At 51.8% G+C, this 22,092-nt stretch overlaps 2 protein-coding genes across 7 annotated transcripts in view; both read right to left on the bottom strand.

Annotated features, from left to right (window-relative positions):
• pth4 (parathyroid hormone 4) lies at nucleotides 1-3,338 on the bottom strand. 2 transcript variants are annotated; one of them, XR_015866636.1, is made up of 4 exons: nucleotides 2,992-3,338; nucleotides 1,913-2,007; nucleotides 1,039-1,313; nucleotides 1-954 (listed from the first exon to the last, which is right to left on the bottom strand). XR_015866636.1 is itself a non-coding variant. In XM_088423903.1 (3 exons), exons 1-3 carry the CDS (start codon nucleotides 3,178-3,180, stop codon nucleotides 1,091-1,093), a joined length of 507 nt encoding a protein of 168 aa, XP_088280029.1. In that variant the 5' UTR covers nucleotides 3,181-3,338; the 3' UTR covers nucleotides 1-1,090. The 2 variants fall into 2 exon arrangements, 1 of the variants encoding a protein (XP_088280029.1); XM_088423903.1 differs by having other exon boundaries at nucleotides 1-1,313.
• Nucleotides 3,339-3,852: 514 nt separating this feature from the next.
• Nucleotides 3,853-22,092, bottom strand: part of LOC148419595 (plasma membrane calcium-transporting ATPase 1-like) — a 48,679-nt gene continuing 30,439 nt past the window's right edge. For 4 of the 5 annotated variants that reach the window (XM_088424120.1, XM_088424124.1, XM_088424121.1 and 1 more), the window contains 14 exons: nucleotides 20,356-20,570; nucleotides 19,665-19,907; nucleotides 18,578-18,819; nucleotides 18,275-18,512; nucleotides 17,874-18,053; nucleotides 17,721-17,808; nucleotides 17,541-17,647; nucleotides 17,168-17,359; nucleotides 16,367-16,580; nucleotides 15,996-16,207; nucleotides 15,794-15,901; nucleotides 15,001-15,183; nucleotides 12,898-13,105; nucleotides 10,739-10,879 (listed from right to left, as the gene is read on the bottom strand). In XM_088424120.1, the coding sequence (XP_088280246.1) occupies nucleotides 10,875-10,879; nucleotides 12,898-13,105; nucleotides 15,001-15,183; nucleotides 15,794-15,901; nucleotides 15,996-16,207; nucleotides 16,367-16,580; nucleotides 17,168-17,359; nucleotides 17,541-17,647; nucleotides 17,721-17,808; nucleotides 17,874-18,053; nucleotides 18,275-18,512; nucleotides 18,578-18,819; nucleotides 19,665-19,907; nucleotides 20,356-20,570 (2,435 nt within the window). In that variant the 3' untranslated portion in view covers nucleotides 10,739-10,874. Of the gene's footprint in view, nucleotides 10,880-12,897; nucleotides 13,106-15,000; nucleotides 15,184-15,793; nucleotides 15,902-15,995; nucleotides 16,208-16,366; nucleotides 16,581-17,167; nucleotides 17,360-17,540; nucleotides 17,648-17,720; nucleotides 17,809-17,873; nucleotides 18,054-18,274; nucleotides 18,513-18,577; nucleotides 18,820-19,664; nucleotides 19,908-20,355; nucleotides 20,571-22,092 lie in introns of all 5 variants that reach the window. The other variant, XM_088424123.1, reaches the window with a different exon arrangement.

The raw sequence follows: 22,092 nt of genomic DNA, 5'->3' as shown, positions 1-22,092 counted from the left end.
TCGGTAAAGTGAAAATGACGAGGGATGTTTTCACGGAAAAGGTCTTCCTGTTCACATGCAGACGGAACGCCACCAAAAATACACGGAAATTCACATAAACCTTCAAAGTCCAGTAGCGCTTTCACACGCTTGATACAAAACCACCTTCCGTTATTAGAGACCATCCGACAACGCTACGTAATAGGAAATATTTGATGGCGACGGCCCAACGACGTGACGTTTTGTTTGTTTTGTTTGTTTTGCTTGTTTTGCTTGTTTTGCTTGTTTTGCTTGTTTTGTTTTCATCGCCACCAATTGGTTATATTTGGGCCGGAAAAGGAACAAATGTCCTGCTTTGGGTTCAACACATACGTCGCGCGCGCCTCCGCTCTCGCGTGGGAAAGGGGGGGATTCGTCGTCAACGTAATTCGCAGTTCAATCGCTCGTCAATAACCTGTCGCATTTGTAACGACGGAAGCGATAAAGCGAGTTTGAATAGCCGCATCTCTAAAATTGCGGGCTCAAACGGGAACCTTTTGGGCTCATGGGTCGAAGCCAAAATGTTGCCTTGTATCAATCCAAACAAATAAGCCAAAAGCTTGGTTTGCAATTTGGGGTTTGGCACCAAAGTTCAACCCCCCCCCAATTTTGATCCAAAACCAACTTTTTTTGTTTGCGAATACATGAAAGAGGGCAAAAGAAGGAGACCCCCAGCGGCTTGGCTTCGCGGGTTATGTCCCGCGCTCCCTTCTTCTTCGGAGCCAAGGTTTCGGATGGAAAGTCGCACGCTGTCCCGTTTCCATCCGGCTGATTCCAGAATGCGCTCGGAGAGGGTGCGCACACTTGCGCAAGTGCGCTCAGCCTCTCCGAAATCCATCCTTTCCCTCGCGGGCGGGCGGGCGGGCGGCACAGGATGAAGGCGGCGAGGGAAACCTTGGGGGTGTGTAGACTTTTTCAAACGGCGGCGAGGGAAACCTTGGGGGTGTGTAGACTTTTTCAAACGGCGGCGAGGGAAACCTTGGGGGTGTGTAGACTTTTTCAAACGGCGGCGAGGGAAACCTTGGGGGTGTGAAGACTTTTTCAAACGGCGGCGGCGAGGAGCCGGGCGCCTTCAGGCCTCGGGCCGGGCCGGGTAGGGGTCGCCGAAGAAGTTGGCCAGGAGGCGGTGCGCCAAGGCGGCGCGCGGGTCGCCCTCGGGGGCCTCCCGGGGCGGCGAGCGGGCCTGGGCCGTGTGCAGGCCCTCCATGGCGCCCGACAGCCAGATGAGGCGCTTGAGGCTCTGGATGTTGCGGCCGCGGTCGTGCATCAGCTGGTGCTCGGCCACCGCTCGCCGACTGCCGGCACAAGTCAAGCCCGAACTTCGCTTTACCTTTCCCCGCCAACGCGCGGCGCCGGATGTGCCCCCCCCCCGTTACGTCTGACCAGCCAATTTTTTCCGTGCCGCGATCACAGAAAGGGGTCTTGGTATTTGGCGATCCCCAGCGTTATGGTCGAGATTTATTTTCATTTTTCCCCCCGTGTCAAATTCACTGAAAGGGGGATTTGCTTGCGTGCGGCGGTAATATTGTTATTTATTTTCAATGTTTTCCCCCCGCTGGATTCCCAGAACGAAAAAAAACAAATGCCCTAAGCTAGCCACACTCGTCTAAAGACGGCATACGGATTCGTGTCCCTTCCTTCCGCGAATGAAGAGCCGCCTGTTTTGAATTGCGGGGGCCGGCATTTTGAGGGGGGCCGACGGCGAGGCGAGGCCGGCCCCCGATCGCTCGTCGGCCGAGGCCGGAGCGCCCCCTCCGTAAAAACGGGGGCGCGAAGGCGACAACGAGGCGCTCCCGAGCAGCCCGCCCCGAACGCCGACCCTCGCTTCAGACTTGTTGTTTTTCCCCGCCGCTCGCAAAGCGCAGGCGCTCGAGATGGATATTGGGGGCGTCACCTCTGGTTCTGATCGCAGAGTCCGGCGGGGAACAGCAGCAGGAGCAGCAAGAGCGCCAGCTGCCGCTGCACTCCTGTCTCGCGCAGATGCATCTTCTGACGGCAGAAAACATCCAAATATTGACATGGTTTTCCCCGTTATCTCGATGATGCTTGACCTAACTGCGAGTACTGTATTTTCCGCACTATAAGGCGCACCCCAATTAATGACATATTTTCAAACTTTTTCAATCACTATATAGTAATACTCAAAGTAATAATAACTCAAATAATAACTCAATAGCATAGTAAGTCAATGTCAATATGAGCGACCTCGTTCAACTGGAAACACACAAAAGAAACAGCTAAAGCTTACTTTATCACTTCAATCTTGTATTTTAAAATATTTCTGTTCAATTAAAAGGGAAATGCATTTGTTTTATTAAATAAGAAAAATGTGTGGAAAAAATAATGCAAAGTTTGTTTAACATTTTGTGAAGTATTGAAAAGGTTATTTTGCAAGAAAAGAAAAATAAGAATAATATGGAAAAAATAAATCGCAATTTTTTAACATTTTCTGAATCATTTAGGTGTCTAAAATACGTTTGCAATAATATAAACATTTGAGAAATGTGCATATGTTTTTGGATGATAAAAAACTGTTTTATAAAAGCTCATTGTCATTCAAAGTTGAACTTTAAAACATGATTTGGAAAGGGAGACAAAATGCATTTTTTTGCATATTTTTAGCTGTATAGATTTCACAAAGATAAGAAGAGAGTGGGAATGCGGGATAAAAAAAAAAAAAACATCCAAATTGTCTGCGGAATAAAAAGAACAACACGTTACTGGTAACTCTAAAAGAGAAAAATAAGGAGCAAAACACTTGAAGTTGTTTTCCATTGGTCGCGGGCATTCATATGTGCGCCACTGTCTAAAGTCTTGAAAATGTTGACTGGCCCAACTCTTCCAAACGTCAACCTTCCCGATTTCCGAAACTGAAGCAAACAAAAAGTCCCGTCCGAACTTGAATCTCGTTTTTTTTTTTCCTTCTACTTTTTCAGCGGTGCGTGTGCGCGCGTGCGGTCAAAGTGTACTCACATGACGATGAGAGAGAGCGTCTCCTCTGCCCAAAACGGACTCGTGTCCCCCTCCGCCGAAGACGGACTCGTGTCCCCCTCCGGACCTTTTATAAAGCTGCCTTGCGCGCGCGCATGAGATCCCAGCTCCGCTTTGCGTGCGCAAAAAGGAGGATGAGCTCGCATCGATTTGCCTATTGTGCGCCTTCATCTATAGAGAAGCGACGGCGAAGGGACGTGACTAATTCGTGGACGCGCGCGCGTCCGGCCGTGATGAAAGTGCCGCGCGTTTGCGGCCCGGAGACGCCGGCGGCTAATGAAGTCCGAGCGACGGGTCGCCGTGACGACCCGGCCCTCCGGCTCGGACGGGTTGCCCTCCCGCCGGAATGTCATTTGGGGCGTCGTTCGGGGTGGGGGGTGGGGGGGGGGGGCGAGTGGGCGTAATCGCAGGCGCGTGTCAAAAGGGTTTGGAGGCGCCGTCAATGGCACGCGGAGGAGGTCGCGCGTAAGTGGATCGCTACTTAACGGGTGCGCGTTTGACTCCCGGCAACGAACGAGGGGGGGCGCGACTAATGCCATCCCAATCCATTCGTCCATCTTCAACCCCGGACTTTCGAGATTCGGACTTTCGCGATCAATACCTCTCAGACAAAACGTCGTGGAAACACCAGTCGCCTTTATACCTCCTTCATAACACGGACTACCAGCTACAATGTCAAAAAAAGACATTTGTAAAACTTTACTTGAGTCATCCGACTTAGGCGTTACACCTGCAAAAACTAGCACGGAAGAAATGAAGCGCCTTTTTCCTAGGCGTCGTCGTTTGGACTCGCCTTCCCCGGGCCGGAGAGAGCAAAGACAAAACAACAACTCACGCCTCTGCTTCAAATTCCAATGGCTTTATTTTCTGCTGATAGATTCGTATAGATATTTATATATAATACATGGACGCGTACGGGACAAGTCGGTCGCCCGGCCATCTTGTTTTTGTCCGACCGACGTGACAACATCAGAGGAAGAAAGAACGCGGGAGAAAAAAAGCAAAGAAAAGCCCAGCGCGCTTGCGCGCTTGCGCGGGAGCCGGAGCGGACGCGCCGCCGTCCTATGCCGGGACCTACGCGCGAGAGGGACGCGCGCGGCCGTCTTGCATAGATCAAAGCAAACGACAAGTGGCCAAACGCGGACTCGCGCCGGACACGAACGGGAAACGAGCAAATACGGAAGTGACGTCCATTCGTTCTTGTTTGGATCGCGCCTAATTCAACCCGACGCCGCCTTTGTCGCTTTCCACCCTGTTACGTAAACACGCTAGCGACCCGAAAGCTTTCCCGAAAAAACAAACAAAAAGTTTTGGAGAGGTTTCACATAGACCGGAAAGGTCGAGTAACTGCGCACAACATTGAACGCGCGTCGCTAGCCAAACGCGACGCGTCCGTCGGACGAGATCGTTTGAAACAAACGCCAAAACGTCGCCGTCGGTTAGTTGCGCGTGCCCGTTTGAACGTAGTGCCGGATACGTCGACGGAGCCGCCTCGATTGTGCCAGTTAGCTACTTTAGCATGCTAGTCAACGTCGAGTGCGTCACATCGTGGAGCACGCTAGCACATCGTTATTGACCATGTTTCTACCTAGAATAGACGCGGCGCAAACACTTTGGACGCGGCGACGCGCCACCGCAGAGGCCTGCGACGAGCTAACGGCCACGCGCCGGCCCAATTGTTCCGCGGTCACGTTGGCCAATTTGGAAATTGAGCTTAGCAAGCCAGCGCGGGAAACGGCCACTTTCCAAAGGGAAGACGACAACGGACGCTAACGACGGCCAGACGGAATGGAGGCCCAACAAAATCTAGTCCAAAATATTTACTGGTTCAGTGCGATGGAGAAAGCCCGTTGGGATTGGAGAAGGTTGCGTCGACGGTTTCGCTGTGGTGTCAGCGCTGCTAGCTTAGCGCTATTAAGAATAATGAAACAACTTTTTTCCAGTAAAATATCGCCCCCTGCCATTTAAAACAAAGTCATTCAAACATCATTTGTTGATGGGGAGCTTTGCTACAAGCTACAATTTTAGTCGAGTAAATTCCAATTGTTATTTTGACCTCACGGTTGAATTTTATTTGCGGTTAAAAGAACACGAGCTCAAGAAAATACATCTCAATCAGAAAATCCATTATTTCTGCCATGTGAAGGTTAATTGCGGTAAAATAAAAATGATCTTTTTTTTACGTTCAGGCACTGTGATGCACTTGGGTTTTTTTCGGTTTTAGACTAAATTGTAACTCATAAACACTAAAAAATGATAGTGTTTTTCAAAGTTGATTGGTATTGCTTTACTTTTGTTAATGTTAAAAGGATACAGGCTTAGGTATGCGTATACAATTAAATATTCTTAATTATCGGCGTGTCAAGTGGGGGGGGGGGGGCATGAAACGTTTTCTCTTATCCTATTGGGGGCTTGGCAAAATATAGTTGAGAAGCACTGGTCATGTAACATAAGTGGTTGATGCAATTTTGTTTGCAGATTATTTCCATTACTAAATGATTATATAAATGAATATAATGACTAATATTATTCTGAAAATTGTAAGTTTTGACAGTTTTAGGGCTTGAACACATATAGTACATACATTCCAGAAACAAACAAACAAAAAAACAAACAAAAAATTCCTATTTTTACGAGACGTACTTGGAGGGAGCGTTGAACTTTCCAAACGCTCATCCTTTGACATTCTTTCAATACGTATTGAGTCATTTAGTTTTTCGATTCTGATCATGGGTTTTTTCCAATAAAAAACAAACAGAAAATTATGTATAGAGGATTTTTAATGATTGCGAGGACGTTTGAAGTAAATGTTGATTAGTGCGGTAAGTGAGCGCGACACGTGGGGCTTTTGGCGGAACGACGCCATTGGCTGAGCCTCGGACTTGGACACGGCCTCGCCGTTTGGGAAAAGCACTCAACTTTGGGGACGTTCCATTCCGTACGAAAAACATGCACAACACACGACATCGAACATTCAACACTTAATTGGACCCAAATGCGCTTGCGTTTTTTTTGTTTTTGTTTTTTTCCTTGTGTATGTGTGCGTGTGTGTCGGGAGGGGGGGCGGGAAGTAAAGGTTGGTTGGGAGCGACACGGAACACGACTCGACCAAGTGCGCCAGGTCGGACATATTGCTTTTTAAAACCACGGAGAAATTGTGGGTAGGTAATATCATGTCATGCATGCCACACAGATGATTATGCCGCATATTAAAAAAAAAAAAAAAAAAAATCTACCATCACGCATCATTGTTAGCATTGTTAGCATCATTAGCACGGAAAACAAGTCTTTTTTTCCATCAACTGAGTATGTATCTATATATTTACATCTAATATATATATATATATATATATATGTATATTTATATGTATAGACACACATACTAGATATAAATATATGGATGTGACATAGAAAAGTTTTTTTTTTTTGGAGAAAAGGCAGGTTTCTTTGCTGTGCCGGATGTGGATCGATAGTGTTCATGGAATTTTCCAGTCTCATCCGGATGTTTTTTTTTTTTTTTTTTTTGAAGAGGCAAGCAAGTCCAACACGAGGGAGGGGTGCCCTTGATTGGTATGGCAGGTGGGCGGGGCGGGGCAGGGCCAGGTGGGCGGGTCTGGGTTAATCTGGACTTTTTTTCTTTTTATAAAGCTATGCCAGGTCTTGATGATTAATGTAATGTGTTATTTACATGGTACCCCCTGCGGGGTTTGGCAAAAAAAAAAAAAAAAAAAAAAAAAAACACACGGGAGTCCCCGCCCGCCGAACGGGTTTTCCCGCCACAGGATCCAACCCCTTTGACGCGAGATGTGGTCACCACGGCGATGTGTTTGGAGATCAGATAGATGATTAAAGATGCTTACTGGCGCGTAGAAGCTGTTTGGCAAGATGCTTCTGTTGCCACGGCAACGGTCTTTGGCGCCCCTCAAGTTGCCGTCAGCTCGGCAAGACGCCCGCGCGCCGTCGCGAACAACAAGGTGACGGCGGCGTCGTTTGGCGAGACGCTCCTGTTGCCATAGCGATGCCGTACAAGATGCTCGGGGTCGCCGTAGCGATGCTGTCCGGAAGATGCTCGGGGTCGCCGTAGCGATGCTGTCCGGAAGATGCTCGGGGGCGCCGTAGCGATGCTGTTCGGAATTCGGAGACGGCAGCGCTGCTTTGAGACGCTTCGGTTGCCACGGCGAAGCTGGCGCCGGTTCCCAGTGACTCTTCTTGTTGCCACGGCAATGCGGAACAAAGTTTGTATACCGGGGAGATGTCGCGGCCACTGCGATGGCGCGCGCACATCTTCGGGGTGCTGTCGTCAAGGCGACGTATAGAACGCGCCGGTCGCAGCGGCGACACTGAAGTCGGCTCCTGAAGCGGGAAGCGGACAGACGCCGGAACGCGACGCGGGCCTTCTGACCGAGTCGCTCTACGGCCGCGTGTGTGAGTGCGGTAACCATGGCGACACACGTGGCGTCAACATCAAAGAGACAAAGATGCCATGGATGGAGCATCACTGATGACTTACATGTCCTCCAAAATATTCAAAAGTCGCGAATATAAAAATACACAAGAGTCGTAAAAAAATGAGCAACACATCTTGATATGAAACGCATGCAAAGAGAGGCCCCCCGTTGCCGTCGGGAGGGGGGGGGGGGGGGGGGGTGAGTGGGAATCTCTTCATGTAAACATAGTACAGGTCCTTGAAGACGCTGGCGGCAGTGAAGACCGGGAGTTGTTTTTTTTCTTTTGCTTATTATGGGCTGAAAGTCCGGGGGTGGGGTGGTGGTGGGGGGGGGGGGGGGGCACCTGGCTCTGATGAATATGGCTCCTCTGTATCACATAGAAAAGCAGAGCTATCCGACTTAAGACGCAAACACGGCACGAGTCCTTCTCTCCGCGCCGGACTAGACTTGGCGTCCGCCCGGTTTGACAAATCAAATCACCGAGACCACACGGGACACTTTGTCCGCCGGCGCGCAACAACGGCCGACCGCGTTCCCGTCAGCTTCCCGTTAGAAGGCGGGAAACTCTGACGCCACGCCATTTGACTGAGCGGCGCGCTAGCCGGCGCGCCCGATGGCTTCCAACCGGCGTCACAATTCCGCCGACTTGAAACTTGTTTCGTGGCTTTCTACCATTGTGAGCGTTTGACTTGGAACCGGCGCGATGTTGCCAATGTTACTTCAAAGGAGTAAGCTACAACATCCAAGTTTGAACTAGCGTATCAATGCTAACACGTATGACTTAAAAGCGGCACCGCGTGGAGCACGTTTCACGTAAGACGAGCATGCTAACGTATTTGACAAGTGGCTGTCTGACTTTTGAACGAGTCTGTTTTTGAATCAAAAGTAACGGACGAGCCGTTTTGGTGACCTAAACCCTTGAACGCGGTTGCTAAGGTGGTTGGATGGGAAGCTGGAGCGTCGTCGCTTAACGCGCTTCTCGTAAAACCCGCGTGTCAACGTGCGTCGTGGATTTCAACTGGCGTGGTGTGGCTAAGACTTTGAACTAAAAGAACAGGACCAATCGACGCGTGTTATGTTTGATGACCTTAAACTACCAATCAAATTGTGACGTTGCAAAGGGACAAAAAAAAAAATGTTAGCTAAACATGTCATAGGGTTAGGGTCAAGCAAACGCTTGACTTAAAAGTCGCGCGCCGGCACCTTTAAAGGCTTTAAACTAGCGTGGTGTGGCTAAGACTTTTGAACCGACTAAGTGGACCAATCGAATTGCGTTACGTTTGATGAACTTTTCCGAATGTGATGTGGCTAACAAAAAAAAAATGTTAGCTAACTGTCATAAATGTTGACAGCAGATACATGACTTGAGCAGTTAAAATATCTAATGACCGAAAACGCCAGGCTAACTTTATTTTGCTACGATGCTAACATTTGATTTGAAACCAGCATTCTTAAATGTCCGACGCGAAACCTGCGCAATGTATTTAGTTTGACTTCAATTAAGGCGGTCCTGTTTAAGGACGCAAACGTGCTAAAATGTCCGCCTTGAACTAAGTGAGGCTCAATGAGCATGCTGTCGTGCTTTGACTCCGAAACGGCTCGGTGCGGCTAACGTGTCCGAGTTCAAACGAGCGCAACGTAACTAAAAGTGCCTGACTGACAGTAACTAGCATGCTAACGTCTCTGACTTTACTACCGCGCAAGCCTAAGCCAGTACGCTAAAACGTTTGCCGACTTTAAAGTGAGACGCCGAAACGTTTAGCTCGCATGCTAATATGTAGGAGTTCAAACAAGCGCTCTCGCATGCTGGACTATCGCCGTAATTAGTTTGATGGGTAACGCTTAGCTCATTGTTGACATTCCGTTCCATCCTAGCAAAATTAGCACCAGCCACGCTAGCTCGCTAGCCGTCATCAACAGTTGCTTCCAGTTGCAACACTTGCAGACAGGCAGCGGACGTGTCAGGGAGCACCGGAACACAATTCGCAAGTATTCATTCCCGAGTTAGCATGCCGAGTGACACCGATTCAACGCGTCGTGCCCCTCCCCCCCGTTACCCCGTCCCTGCTGCCGTTTTCCAATCGGATGGCCTACCGCCATCTTTCCGCATGCAAACAGCAAAAGAAACAGGAACGCTAAGAAGGGAAAAAGGCTTTCTTTGAAGACTGGAGAATGCTGACGCAGCAAAAAACATTCCTTCCACGATGGACAAAGACAAAGAAAAATCAAGTTGAAAACTAAAACGAAAAATTTCAGCTTACGGCAAAAGCGTACGTTCGCAATTGCCGCAGTTTTTTTTTTTTTTAATGGTCACAACATTGCATTCCCCACGCTCTGTGTTGGTCTTAATAGCCACATGCTGCTAACTGACCGCTAGGAATTTTCATTGCTAAAGACGAAAAAAAAAAAAAAAACAGTGGCGGCAATTCTGAGGCGCGGAATTAGTGTTTTGACTTTTTTTGTTGTTGTTTTTCGCCACATGCTAACAACTTAGTAATGAAGAAAAACAAACCACAAAAGTGGGAATTTGGAGCTTTGGACTATCTTACAAACAACAAGGAGGAATTCTTCCGTACACGTTACGGGACGACGAGGAATTTTCTTGACTTTTTGTTTCGGGCACATGCTAACACCTTGTTTTTTTGTTTGTTTTTAGCCACGCGCTAACAAACTGCTAAAATTGAAAACAAAAAAAAAACAACAACATTGAAACCAAGTGCGGAATGTCAGGAATGAGTGTTAGACTACAATGAATTCTTGCGTGGGCGGGTGTCGCGGAATGATACGCAATTTTGCTGGCCGCAAGCTAACATGTTTTTTTTTTGCTATTTTAGCCACATGCTAACAACACCAGTAACATCAATAACCTGATGATGCGGAATTTTTGTTGCAAAACATGGGGACGAGGAATGCGCGGGAGGGAAAAAAAGAGTATTCGTCTCGTTGTTAGCCGCATGCTAACAAGCGCTCGTTTCTAGCCGCGTGTTGACGACCCGCGCGGAAACACAAAAACCCAGCCACGAAGCATTTCCGCTGCTAAAAAAATGAGCATTTTGTGACTCGTCGCCGTTAGCCACACGCTGCTAACGGCATGACAAATTTCCACGAACCAAAAGCAAAAGCAAACAACGGAAAGGTGCGCGAAATGCGGAAGGGGATCCCGCCGCCGAGCGAGAGCGGGAAAAGAAAGAGCGCGGTGACGAGGAGGAAGCCTAAGCGGACGAGGTGGCGACGGACGACGACGAGGTTCCCGGGAGGGTCTGGATCTCGTCTCCCGACTCCCGGATGGGCGGGACGCGAGCCTCCTCCTCGGACAGCGGGACGAATTCGGGATGGGCCATGAAGCTGTGGATGGAGCTGCGCGACTCGGGACTCTGCAGGCCTTCGTACAGCGAGCTCCGGAACGCCTTCACCACCTTAATCTGAACGGGGAAAGGGGGGAGGAAAGAAAACAATCAATCCAACGTCAGCCCGCGGCGCGGGATGTCAGCGGGTGCTTTGCTTTGCTCTTTACGGAGAACAAAGGCTTGCGCCGACGGATGGAGGGGACGGGCCGACGGGAAACGCGAGGCGTGGCCATATGTGACAAAATAGCCGCAAACAAAATGGCGCAATGTCGCGCGACGGAACGCCGGACGATTATTTACAAGACTCTTTTGCGTGCCTTTATTTCCCGTCGGATGAAATTTGAAATAGTTTCCGGTACGCGGTGGACGCTAACGTGCTTCCTTTCAAGCTGATGCGCTAAGATGGCCAACTTCTTGCTAAGATGCTAATGCGCTCAACCTATTGCTAACGCTGTCGGAACGAACATGCTAAACGCCCTAAAGCTAAGACGCTAAGACGACGGATGACATTCAACCCAACTTTTGCGCACGTTTCAATTAAAGCTAGCGCAGACGCTTTGACGTTCTCTTTCTTTGATTGGACGGGTAAACATACATGAATAAAGTTACCGTGTTTACTTTCAAGCTAATGCGCAAAGATGCTAATGTGCGCAACTTAATGCTAACACTCTGGCACGTAAAACTAAAAGCCAACATGCTAAACTTCAAAGTGCTACACCGTAACACCTAAAGCTAAGACGCTAAGACGACGGATGGCTTTCAACCCAACTTTTGCGCACGTTTCATTTAAAGCTAGCGCATACCTTTTGACTTTCTCTTTCTTTGATTGGACGGGTAAACATACATGAATAAAGTTAACGTGTTTACTTTCAAGCTAATGCGCAAAGATGCTAATGTGCGCAACTTAATGCTAACACTCTAGCACGTAAAACCAAAAGCTAACATGCTAAACTTCAAAATGCTACACCACAACAGTTAAAGCTAAGACACGGTGGTGCGGGATGAACTTTTGCACTAGCGCCACGGCGCCTTGAAATCAAAGCTAGCTGTCAGCTTCATCTACTAGACATTTGTAGAAAAAGGATGAAGTGCACCACACACGTGACAATCACAAACTGGCAGCGGTGCAAACAACTTTTTTGCGGCTTTGTTACTCCAACCTCCAAAGTTAGCAAGAATCCATGAAAAATGGCTGAAAAAGGATGATGACGCTGAGTGACAAGATGAAGGGCAAAGAAAGCGGAAAGCAGCACGACATGCAAACAGGCTTCAAGCAGCGGGCTGTCTGCACGGTATTGGGTGGAATTTTCCAGTTTGTTTCCCATCGCGCTCACCGAGGGCTATGGCAAGCATTGGTGGCTGACAGATTCTTTCTAGTTGGCGTTTAGTCGGTCCTATTACGCAAGACCGTCGTTCTGGACAATAAGTGGCGAGAGGCGCCGCTGTATTATTTCTACAAGGCATACGCAGCCTTGCCTTTGCGCGACCAGCTTGCTTTCCACTCGTGTCGTAGAGGATTTATTTCCCACGACTTCTACTGCGCGACGTGACGCTGGTCACAAATATCATGGCTAACATCGTAACTTGTGCACGTGAATCCATGCGTGCAGCGGATTTTTTTTTTTTTTTTTAACCTTGTGGATGACTTCTTGTTCTATTCGTAGCTAGCGTCTCGCTAGCCAGAGCTAGGGTATTTACAGTAGCTGTCTACAAAGCCACTAAATAACTACGTGGCTAGAGTCTAGCTTGCGTATTTACAGTACGTCCACGAAGCCACTAGTTAACCAGGTAGCCGATGTCTAGCTTGCTAGTTCCCGAGCTAGCTACCGCATTCACGGCGTCTGCCAATATGGCCACTAGTTAAGGACGTAGCTAACGTCTAGCTCGCTAGTTCGCACGCTAACTGCCATCCATGTGTTTATCCCGCCGATACGATCCGAGACGTGGATCGCGCATAGATACGGGTCCCTTTTTCCGGAGCCCGCGTTTGGCGGGCGGCCGGTTTAGCGGTCAGGGCGACGCCACGCGCAGACAACCCGCCGGCGGCGCCGGGAAAGACGAGCGAGAGCCGAGCTGGGCTCGGGCCGACTCACTGCCTGCGGCGCAGGAGGAAGAAGCGGCGGGGGCGGCGGCCGCCCCGGCCGAGTTGCCGAGAGAGGAGGAGGCGCTAAGGCCTAAGTGAGTGGGACTAGAGAGCGTTTTGGCGGCGGCGTCGTTGTGCTGGCTGACCACCGAGGGCTGGCGGCGCAGGGCGCCGGGCACCGCCGCCTGGCCCGTCTGGAAGGTGTACACCACGTCCATCTGAAGGAGGACGCAAGGGAGGGGGCGGGGTTAGACAAAGCTGAAGAGAGAAAGAGAGAAGAAAGTTAAGCCGCGGAGAAAAGTCATTGGGGGAAACGTTAGCTGGGGGATGAAGCCAAAGGAGCCTCGGTGCAAAATGGAAGAAAAAACAGGAAAGCGTCCTCGGACGGGCCGTTTGAAAAGTCCACCTCTCGTACGGCAGACGAGGTTCCGCAGGTTTTTCCCAGGACGCCGCGAAACATTTTTTTCAATTGCACTACTGTACACCCCGGCCGTCCGAGCGCATACGTGCGCACACTTGAAATATTTTGCGATCGGATCAAGGGCGCGGCGAGCCGTAGGGTCTTGGCGACGTCTCGGGCAGCTCCTCCGCTCTCCGCCCGGTCCCCGCGTGAGGTTTTTTTGTGGCCCGCTCGCGACCGTCCGCCGCCAATGCGCTAAGATGACGTACGTCTACGGGACGTGGGAGAGAAGAGCCCGAGGGAGGAGGTGCGATGGAGCGCAAAGACCAGCCGGTGGCGGCGGAGGAAGAGGAGCGTGGAGAGATAAGACGCTAATTAGCGCGCCCGCTTTTTGTGGCCTCGGGGGAGCCGCGTGCACAAAGAAAGAAGGCGCCCGGGTGACAAAAACGCTGCGGCGTCTCTTCTTTCAGCCTCCTCAGAGAAACGAAGCTGAAGAGCGGAAGCTCCAAAGTCGACCAGCCGTCCGCAAAACAACTAAAATTGCGGTAGCGTATATACTGTATTTGAGAGGAAGAAAAGCATCCGGTACTCATGTGCTTTGTTAAAGCGACGAAATGGCCAATGCGCTGCGCTTGCCGGCCAGCAGAGGGCAGTATAAATCCCTCTTTGCAGGAGCTAAAGAATAAATGACTCTCAGTACCTTTACTGTAGATCTTTTTCTCGCCGCGTAACCCTTTAACTACCCCATCAAGACAAATAGGCCGTACCGTATTTCCCGCGGCATAAGGCGCATCGGATTATAAGGCGCACCTTCTATAAATGGCGTATATTCGCTTCCATATATCGGGTTCACCGTAGAATAGAAGCTACAGTTGCATCCACTAGATAGAGCCGCGCTAAAGGGAATCTCAACAAAGCCCTCAAATGTCAGTCAAAGTTTTCAATCAGAAATAAAAACCAAATAGATGATTTGTGGAAAGGACTATCTAAAAAAAGACTGCTTAGATCAACGCCAAGACGAACCGAGTGTTTTTCAAAGAATAGAATTATGATGCAAGTCAATATAAACTTCAATGTTTTCGTCAAATTGCAACCAAAAACCTTCAAATCTAAGTTCAGGTGCGCTGTCATTCTTTATGGAATTTATGACACCAGAGCTTCCACTGGAAATCCGGAACCCCTGGGGGGGGGCTGGCTGCTGTTATTGTAGAAGCGTTGGTGTGCGGGGAGGGGGGGAAGTCAGCGCCGGGCTAATGAAGCCCATTGGGAGTGGACGGGACCGCCCGTGGACACATGTTAATGCTCAGTGAGCGTTAATCAATCCTGTAACGCGCACGCACACACACACACACACACACACACACACACACACACACACACACACACAGAGTTCCCCTGTAGAGCGGCGACTGAGCGAAAAGGTCCAATAAGCTTGTTTGGCTTGAGCGCGGCAGCAGAGTGTGAAATAAGAACATCTGCTCAGGAGAAAATGGCACACAGGCTTCCAGTTCACTCACTCTTCCTCAAACTTGAACGTCGGAAAAAAGGGAAAGACAAAAAAGAATCAATCAATCCCAGCTTGGCCAAGCCTTCTCCAAAGTTCTAGCGTATCCTTCCCGTCGACTTGCGCTAAGCCCACCTGAGACGGGCCCTCCGCGCCATCGGGCCCTCGGGAGGTTTTCCGCAGCCGTTTGGACCTCGGCGGGCCCTTACCTGCGTCTGGATGCGGTTGAGGCCGCGGAACCAGAGGATCTGGCCCCGCCGGAGCTCCATCTCGGCGTGGTCGATCTCGTCGGCGTCGGCCGTCATCTCCTCCTCGTGGATCTCCTCTTTGGTGGTGCCGTGACCCGCCTCCTTCAGGAACTTCAGCCGGTGCGTGGGCACCGAGGAGATGAGCTGCGGGGGCACCAGAGGCGGAACGTCAAGTGCCGATTACGAGCGCGTTGCATTGAGAGGAGATAGCGGGGAGCTGAAATCTCGCCCGGATTATGACGACGCGTTCACGTTATCGCACCCGCGCAGGGAGGAGAAAACCTTTCACGCGGCCCCACTCGACATAAACCGACTTTCAGAAACCGTTCGTTCTTTTTTACGGCGTTTAAATAGGATACGGCTTAGTCTCAAACTGAAAAAAACAGCCAAGTGTATCAAAGTGAGTGAAAGCACAAAAAAAAAAGAACCTTACTTTATCGCAACTACACATGAGAAAAACAAAGCCTTTTCCCAGGGCTGAGAAGCGCTGCACGAGCAGGAGTGCGCCATCCATTGCTGAAAATACCGTGACAATGACGGCAAAATGTTCAAAATAGCGCACTAGGTTTAAAAAGGACATTCCGATACCCCCCCCCCCCCCCCCCCCCCCCCCCCATGTAGCGTATCCGGCCTCGGGCCTCCCGCGCTTTCTTGCGGACTTGGCATCTTTATGCGCGCCTGTCCTCGGCGTGAACCCGGCGGGCGGCTGTTTGGCGGGCCCGTCTTTCAAGCGGCGAGCCCATCGGCGCCTCACCTGGCCCCACAGGAGCTCGCCCACGCCGATGAAGACGCACCACAGCCACTGGTCGACGGTCAGGGCCGTGCAGGAGAAGGGCTTCCCGCCGAACTGGACGATGACGATCTGGGTAAGAAAGGTCAGAGTCGGCGCCCGGGACTTCTTCTCCTAATATCGGGCCTCTTCGAGTACATGTCGGGGGTTCGTTTGGGGGGCCCACCTGCAGGGCGAAGGTCCCGAGGACCACGCTGCAGAAGATGGGGTTGCGGTAGACGCCCTCAAAGACGTTGCGCTCGCCGTGGATCTTGCGGGCGTTGATCTCGTTGAAGAGCTGCATCATGACGAAGACGTTGAAGACGATGGTGTAGTGCTCGGACGGCGGCGAGTGCAGCGGGGCGTTGCGCCCGCTGTCCATGTCGAACAGCTTCTCGCCTGCACAAAATTCACGTTTGCCGCCTGCGCTTACTGACCCAAAAACGGGCAACAAAGGCGACTCTTTCGGTGGCCGGGGGGGGGGGGGGGGGGGGGGGGGGGGGGAAGTCTCGAAGGGCTTCACGGGTGGAAAGAGGTCCTGAAAAAAGGGGGGCGTACCGGCGAAGAGCAGCGTGAAGATGATGACCAGCTGGTAGACGGCGTGGCCCAGGATGTTCTTCATCATGGTGCGCGAGATGAGCGGCTTGTCGCGCCCGTAGGGCTTGCGCAGGAGCAGCGACTCGGTGGGCGGCTCGGTGGCCAGCGCCAGCGACGCCAGCGTGTCCATGATCAGGTTGACCCACAGCATCTGCACCGCCTTCAGCGGCGAATCCTGCGCCAGCCAACAAGGCCTCCTTTCACTATTGTTGCCGCTCGCTCTGTGTCGCCGACGCCACTTTTAGGAGACGCTCCCTTGCTCCCAGCGCGCAAATCGGAACGCCATCAATTAAGAACAAGTAGCCACTTTTGCTTTTCAAAGCGCAGACGCCACGGTCTTTGCGTGCGGGTCGGCCCTGGCTAAAAATGCTCCCGAGACCCTTATGGATAGTTATTGTATTTACTTTTATGAATTCATAAGCATGCGCCAATGTATTTGAGCTAAATGTTTTGTCATTCTCATGCTACTGAGGAATTTCATTTGAATGTATTTTTAGGACGCTAAATGACGGACCAGAAAAGAGTTCTGGTCAGGGAACTAAACTGCACAAGGATGGATTTTCCAATCTCTCTGGGATCTTTTTTGTCCTCGTCTACAGGGATCGCGTCCCGTTTTTTGGAGATAATATATACTTGATTCATGATATATTTGTTCAAATGATTTGCATAAAATTGGATTCAACTGCGCCTTTTACAGTCTTTGATCGTATTTGAAGTCCGAATAACGGAATTGAGTGTGAGCCGTCCAAACGTCAGTTTCACCTGCGTGATGCAGGCGCCGGTGAAGGCCACGATGACGGCCACCACGTTGACGGTGAGCTGGAACTGCAGGAACTTGGAGATGCTGTCGTAGACGTTCCTTCCCCACATGACGGCCTTGACGATGCTGGTGAAGTTGTCGTCCGTCAGGATGATGTCCGAGGCCTCCTTGGCCACGTCGGTGCCGGCGATGCCCTGTCGGCGCGAGTCCAACCGCAAAGCCGTTGGAACGCGGCGCACGCCGGCGCTTGTTTGCAAATGCCTCGGCTTGGCTTCAGTCTCAAACGGACGCGCGGCAGAATCGATCGCCCGACGAGACGGCGGGATGCGACCCGACCTCTTTTTTTCCCAAAGGGGGGCAAGGTCGCGCGCTTACCATGGCGAAGCCCACGTCGGCTTTCTTGAGCGCGGGTCCGTCGTTGGTCCCGTCCCCCGTCACGGCCACCACCTGCCGGGTCTCGCCCACCGTGCTGTCGATGATGCCTGAAGCGCAGGCGGCGTCAGCCCCCGGCCCCGCCGCCGCCGCCCGCCGCCGCTCGGCGCGCTCGACGCCCACCTTTGACCAGCGTGTGCTTGTCCGTGGGCGAGGAGCGGGCCAGGACTCGCAGTTTGGGCCAAACCTTGTCCAGACGCTCCTGCTCCACCTGCGAGAAGCGGGCGAGAAGACGCTGGGTGCCGGCTCGCCGGGGGAGCCGAGGCGGGGGCCCACCTCGCCCTTGTCGTTGCGGATCTGCTGGTTGAACTCTTTGCCCTCCATGCACAGGAAGTCCTCGTTGGGCAGCAGGATGCCGCATTTGGTGGCGATGGCCCGCGCCGTGTTGATGTTGTCGCCCGTCACCATGCGGACCGTGATGCCGGCGCGCTGGCACTTGGCGATGGCTTCCGGGACCTGAGCGCAAACACTTTTCATACTCCAGCGGAAGCAGATACGCGGCATAAATAACAATTGCTCAAACCCCGATGTCCTATTTATGCTTATTCATGTTTGTACGACCCTCACGCGGCCCGTTTAACCTTTGTAGCCCAAAGGTCACGTCGGTCGACGCGCCCCGTAATATACACGTCGGCGTGATGGAAAATGTGGCGCGGGAAAACGTGCGGGACGGGCACCTCGGGCCTGACGGGGTCCTCGATGCCCACCACGGCGATGCAGGTGAGCTCGTTGACGATCTCGTGCTCGGAGTCCCAGTTGGGCTCGCCGCCGTCGGCCGGGAAGTCGCGGAAGGCCAGGCAGATGGTGCGCAGGCCGTCGCAGGCCATGGGCTCGATCACCTTGCGCACCATCTCGTCGCGGTCCTCGGGCTTGAAGACGCGCAGCAGCCCGTCCGAGCCCAGGATGCGCGAGCACCTGAGGGCGGGGCAAAGGCGTCCGTAAAGGCTTCGGCGCGGGCGCCGCGGACGGAGGACACCCACTTCCTGAGGATGATCTCGGACGCCCCCTTGCTGTACATGCGGAAGCCCCCGTCGGGGTTCCTGATCACCGTGCTCATGGACTTGCGCGAGGAGTTGAAGGTGTACACTTTGTACATCTTCTCCTCCGGGACCTCCTCCCGGATGGGCTGGTAGTCCCGCTTCAGGTCCAGAACCAGACCCAGGAGGGCGCACTCCGTCTTGTTGCCCACGTGGCGGGGGAGCCCGCCCTCCTTCTCCGGAGGCTGAACGGGCAGGGAGAAGGCGGCGCGGTGAGCGACTCCGGAGCCGGGCCGCTCGCCTTAGCTCAGCAATTAGCCAAAATTTGAGAGCGGGAGTAGTGGTGTCTATCGCGTGCCGGCTTTTCGGTTGTTGTTGTTGCTTCTTTGAAGTGCGCGAGGGCCCTGTCAGAACTATTCATTCAAAAACAAAGTTGAACAAACTAAACATCGGATTTCAATAAAACAATAACGATGCGCGCCAACTGGAGATCCGGACTGCCCGTGTAAGCTTAGCAATCAGCCAATGAAAAAATGGTTATTTTCTCCTTTAAAGTACGCGCGTTTATCAAAACTACCTATCCCAAAACGTTTCGTTGAAACACAACAACCGTGATGCGCGCAGACTCGAGAGCCGGGCCGCTGACGTTAGCTTAGCCGGAGAAAAAATTTGAGAGCAGACTCGAGAGCCGGGCCGCTGATGTTAGCTTAGCCGGAGAAAAAATTTGAGAGGAGAAGTGCTTTTCGGTCCGTTCTTCTTGACAGTACACCAGTTCATCCAAGGGTCCCGTCAAAGACTCGGGCAAACAAAATTGAAATCAAGTAATGTCAAATAACCACCATAATAGAATTGTGAATAAAATAAAAACGACGGCTCTTTGTTTACTCTGCTAGCTTAGCAAAAGCGTCTTTGTCACATCAACCGGGGGGTTTCTAAAGTCGCGTTTTTAAACTTGAAAGGCCTGACGAGATGTCCTCATTTGTCCGAGGACTATTTTGGACTCGCCGCGTTAGCTTAGCGTAGGCTACAAGTTTGGCGCAGGTCAAGACCTAGGCTAGGTTAGCTTAGCGCGGGCTCCCGTCTTTCTTACTAGGATCTTGGTGGTGTAGGCGGAGTTGATGGAGATGCTGTTGACCAGGACCTCCAGGGTGTCGGGTTTGATGGCGGCGGGCTCGGGTACGGTCTTGTGATGCGCGTCTCCCACGTAGGCCTGCACCACGGTCATGCGGTTCATGGTCAGGGTGCCCGTCTTGTCCGAGCAGATGGCCGTGGCGTTGCCCATGGTCTCGCACGCGTCCAGGTGGCGAACCAGGTTGTTGTCCTTCATCATTTTCTGCGAGATGGGGAAGCTACAGTCATTGTTGAGCGCCGTCCTAAGCGAGCTAACGCACCGTCGACCATGCTAGTTTTTTTAGCCCGTGGTTTCCATCGTCTGTTAGCATGAAGCTATGCGGATACAGCCGGCTCGGCGAATTCATTGCTTCACATTCAGCTACGCAGAACGATTATATTTATTATCGATGAATCATTATGCAAGGCTTGAATTTCTTTGGCGAATGGCTGACTGAATTTTCGAATATTGTTTTTCTTTTTTTCGGAAGAACGCAAACGAACCCTAACCCTAAACCCCGGGGACGGCAAGTTTCCAACAAAACGATAGGACGCCAACTCTTTCAGCGCCAAGCGTTACCGGAACCTCGAGATGAATGAAAATGCGACTTTTTTCCTTCCTGCGCCGGGTATTTCGCATTTTCCTTTCGACGCTGACGATATCGGCTGACCTTGACGGAGTAGGCCAGCGAGATGGTGACGGCCAGGGGCAGGCCCTCGGGGACGGCCACCACCAGGACGGTGACGCCGATGATGAAGAACTTGACAAAGTACTGGATGTAGATGGGCGTGCACTCGGACGTCCACGAGCGGCCCTGGACGCCGAAGGTGTCGATGACGAAGTACAAGATGAGGATGATCACCGTCACCGCCGACATGATCAGACCTAAGCGGCGGACAAAACGACAGCCGGAAAGTGAGCGACTCGAGCCGACGCCCGTCCGCTATGGCGCCCGTTTCTTTGACGCCTTCCTTTTTCTTTTTCCGCATTCGAGCAGCGGCGTTTTAGCCGAGGGCCGGCGCTTTCCCGCAAGTCGACTGGGTTTACCTTTGGCGTAACGTCACCTTCCGGGTGAAATTTCACCTTTCCGCGCTTTCCCTTTGATGTCGAGATCAAAGGGCCGAGCAAAATACCGTAAAAAGGGCCGAGACACGTTTTTGTCTTTGGCTTCATTTGCGCTATTCTGCGCTCTTTTTTCCTTCCTCTCCTGAGAAACCGCGTCGAAACATTGCTCATTAAAATGTCTTCACTCGTCAGCAAATTAAAGTCAACTACAGTAAATGTTTTAAATAAAGTACAGCGGCGCTTGACGGAAGTCATTTCCAAACATGAATCTTTCGAGTAGAGCCTCTTTTGACACGTAAATGGCCCCCCCGAAGGCTCCCAAACCAGGTCTTGTTTGGCTCTTCAAATTTGAAGCCGGCGTTGACGTGGTTCGGGTCGGCGAGAGCCAACGTCCTAATCCGACCGCCGTCCCATCCTAACCCTTTTAATAAGTCCTCCGAATAAGAGGGGCGGCCCCCGTCCGGGCCGAAAGCCGATTGGGGGCGGGGAGGGGAGGGGCTGGGAGGGGAGGGGAGGGGCCGGCTCCAATTAAAGTGAGTGGCCGGCGACCCGGCGTCCGCCTGAATGATCGCCAGCTCGGAAAGGAACGGGCGCACGTCGCCCCGCCTCGCTCCTTTGCATTTAGGTTAGGCGGCTCAGCCTGTTAGCTAACCGGCAGCCGCTCGTGAAAATTCACTTTCAAAACAAGGGGAAAAAAACGGTCCTGTCCGTCTGGCTTTACGTCAAGTGAAAAACGTTAAAAGGGAACGCCGGGGAGCTGAAATTTCCCCCGGATAGCGATTCCATTCGGAAACGACGCGACGACTTACGGGAGCGTGGAATCCCTTGGCATTAAATCCCGACTAAAAACGCATTTCTATTGAAAAGCATTTAGTGAATTGAGCCCGTCTGCAGCTTTCTTCCTTTTTCCCGCCCCCCTCGGAGAGGGGGCTAGCTAGACGCCGAGGGTTGACTTGACCGCCTCCGTTGGGCCCCGCGACGGTCGGAGATCTGCGCTCCACTTGGTTGGAATGTGGGACGGTTTTGCCTGCTGTCAACACATCACTGCACTATATAGCACAGTATGTTTTCCGTCATCTATATTGTTTCTGTCTTTGGTACACGCGGCATCCACTCGAAGCGGCGGGCCCGGAAGGGGGCTCCTCCCACCTGCGGTCCCTTCTGGAGCTTTCTGATTTTCCCCTAATTTGGACTTTTTCCTTCCCCTTCTTTGACGGGGGACGCTGTTGCGCACCTTACACTGAAAAGATGTCTCCGTATCTTTTCCAAAGAGGTCTCCACATGACCTCTTTTCATCTGTCAAGCCCTTTGAGACTTGGGTGATTTAGGGCTATACAAATAC

This window comes from Hippichthys cyanospilos, chromosome 9, assembly GCF_059441005.1.
Source record: "Hippichthys cyanospilos isolate Australia breed blue-spotted pipefish chromosome 9, RoL_Hcya_1.0, whole genome shotgun sequence".
Classification (NCBI taxonomy): domain Eukaryota; kingdom Metazoa; phylum Chordata; class Actinopteri; order Syngnathiformes; family Syngnathidae; genus Hippichthys; species Hippichthys cyanospilos.
The sequence above is the reverse complement of the archived record's forward strand: the minus strand, read 5'-3'. Positions and strand labels throughout refer to the sequence as shown.

Coding starts and splice junctions, on each gene's coding strand:
- pth4 (XM_088423903.1), bottom strand. CDS start 3,180: ATGAAGGCGCACAATAGGCAAATCGATGCGAGCTCATCCTCCTTTTTG. Junction 2,008..2,991: donor ACGCTCTCTCTCATCGTCAT/GTGAGTACACTT, acceptor TTCTGCCGTCAG/AAGATGCATCTGCGCGAGAC. Junction 1,314..1,912: donor CTCTGCGATCAGAACCAGAG/GTGACGCCCCCA, acceptor TTGTGCCGGCAG/TCGGCGAGCGGTGGCCGAGC.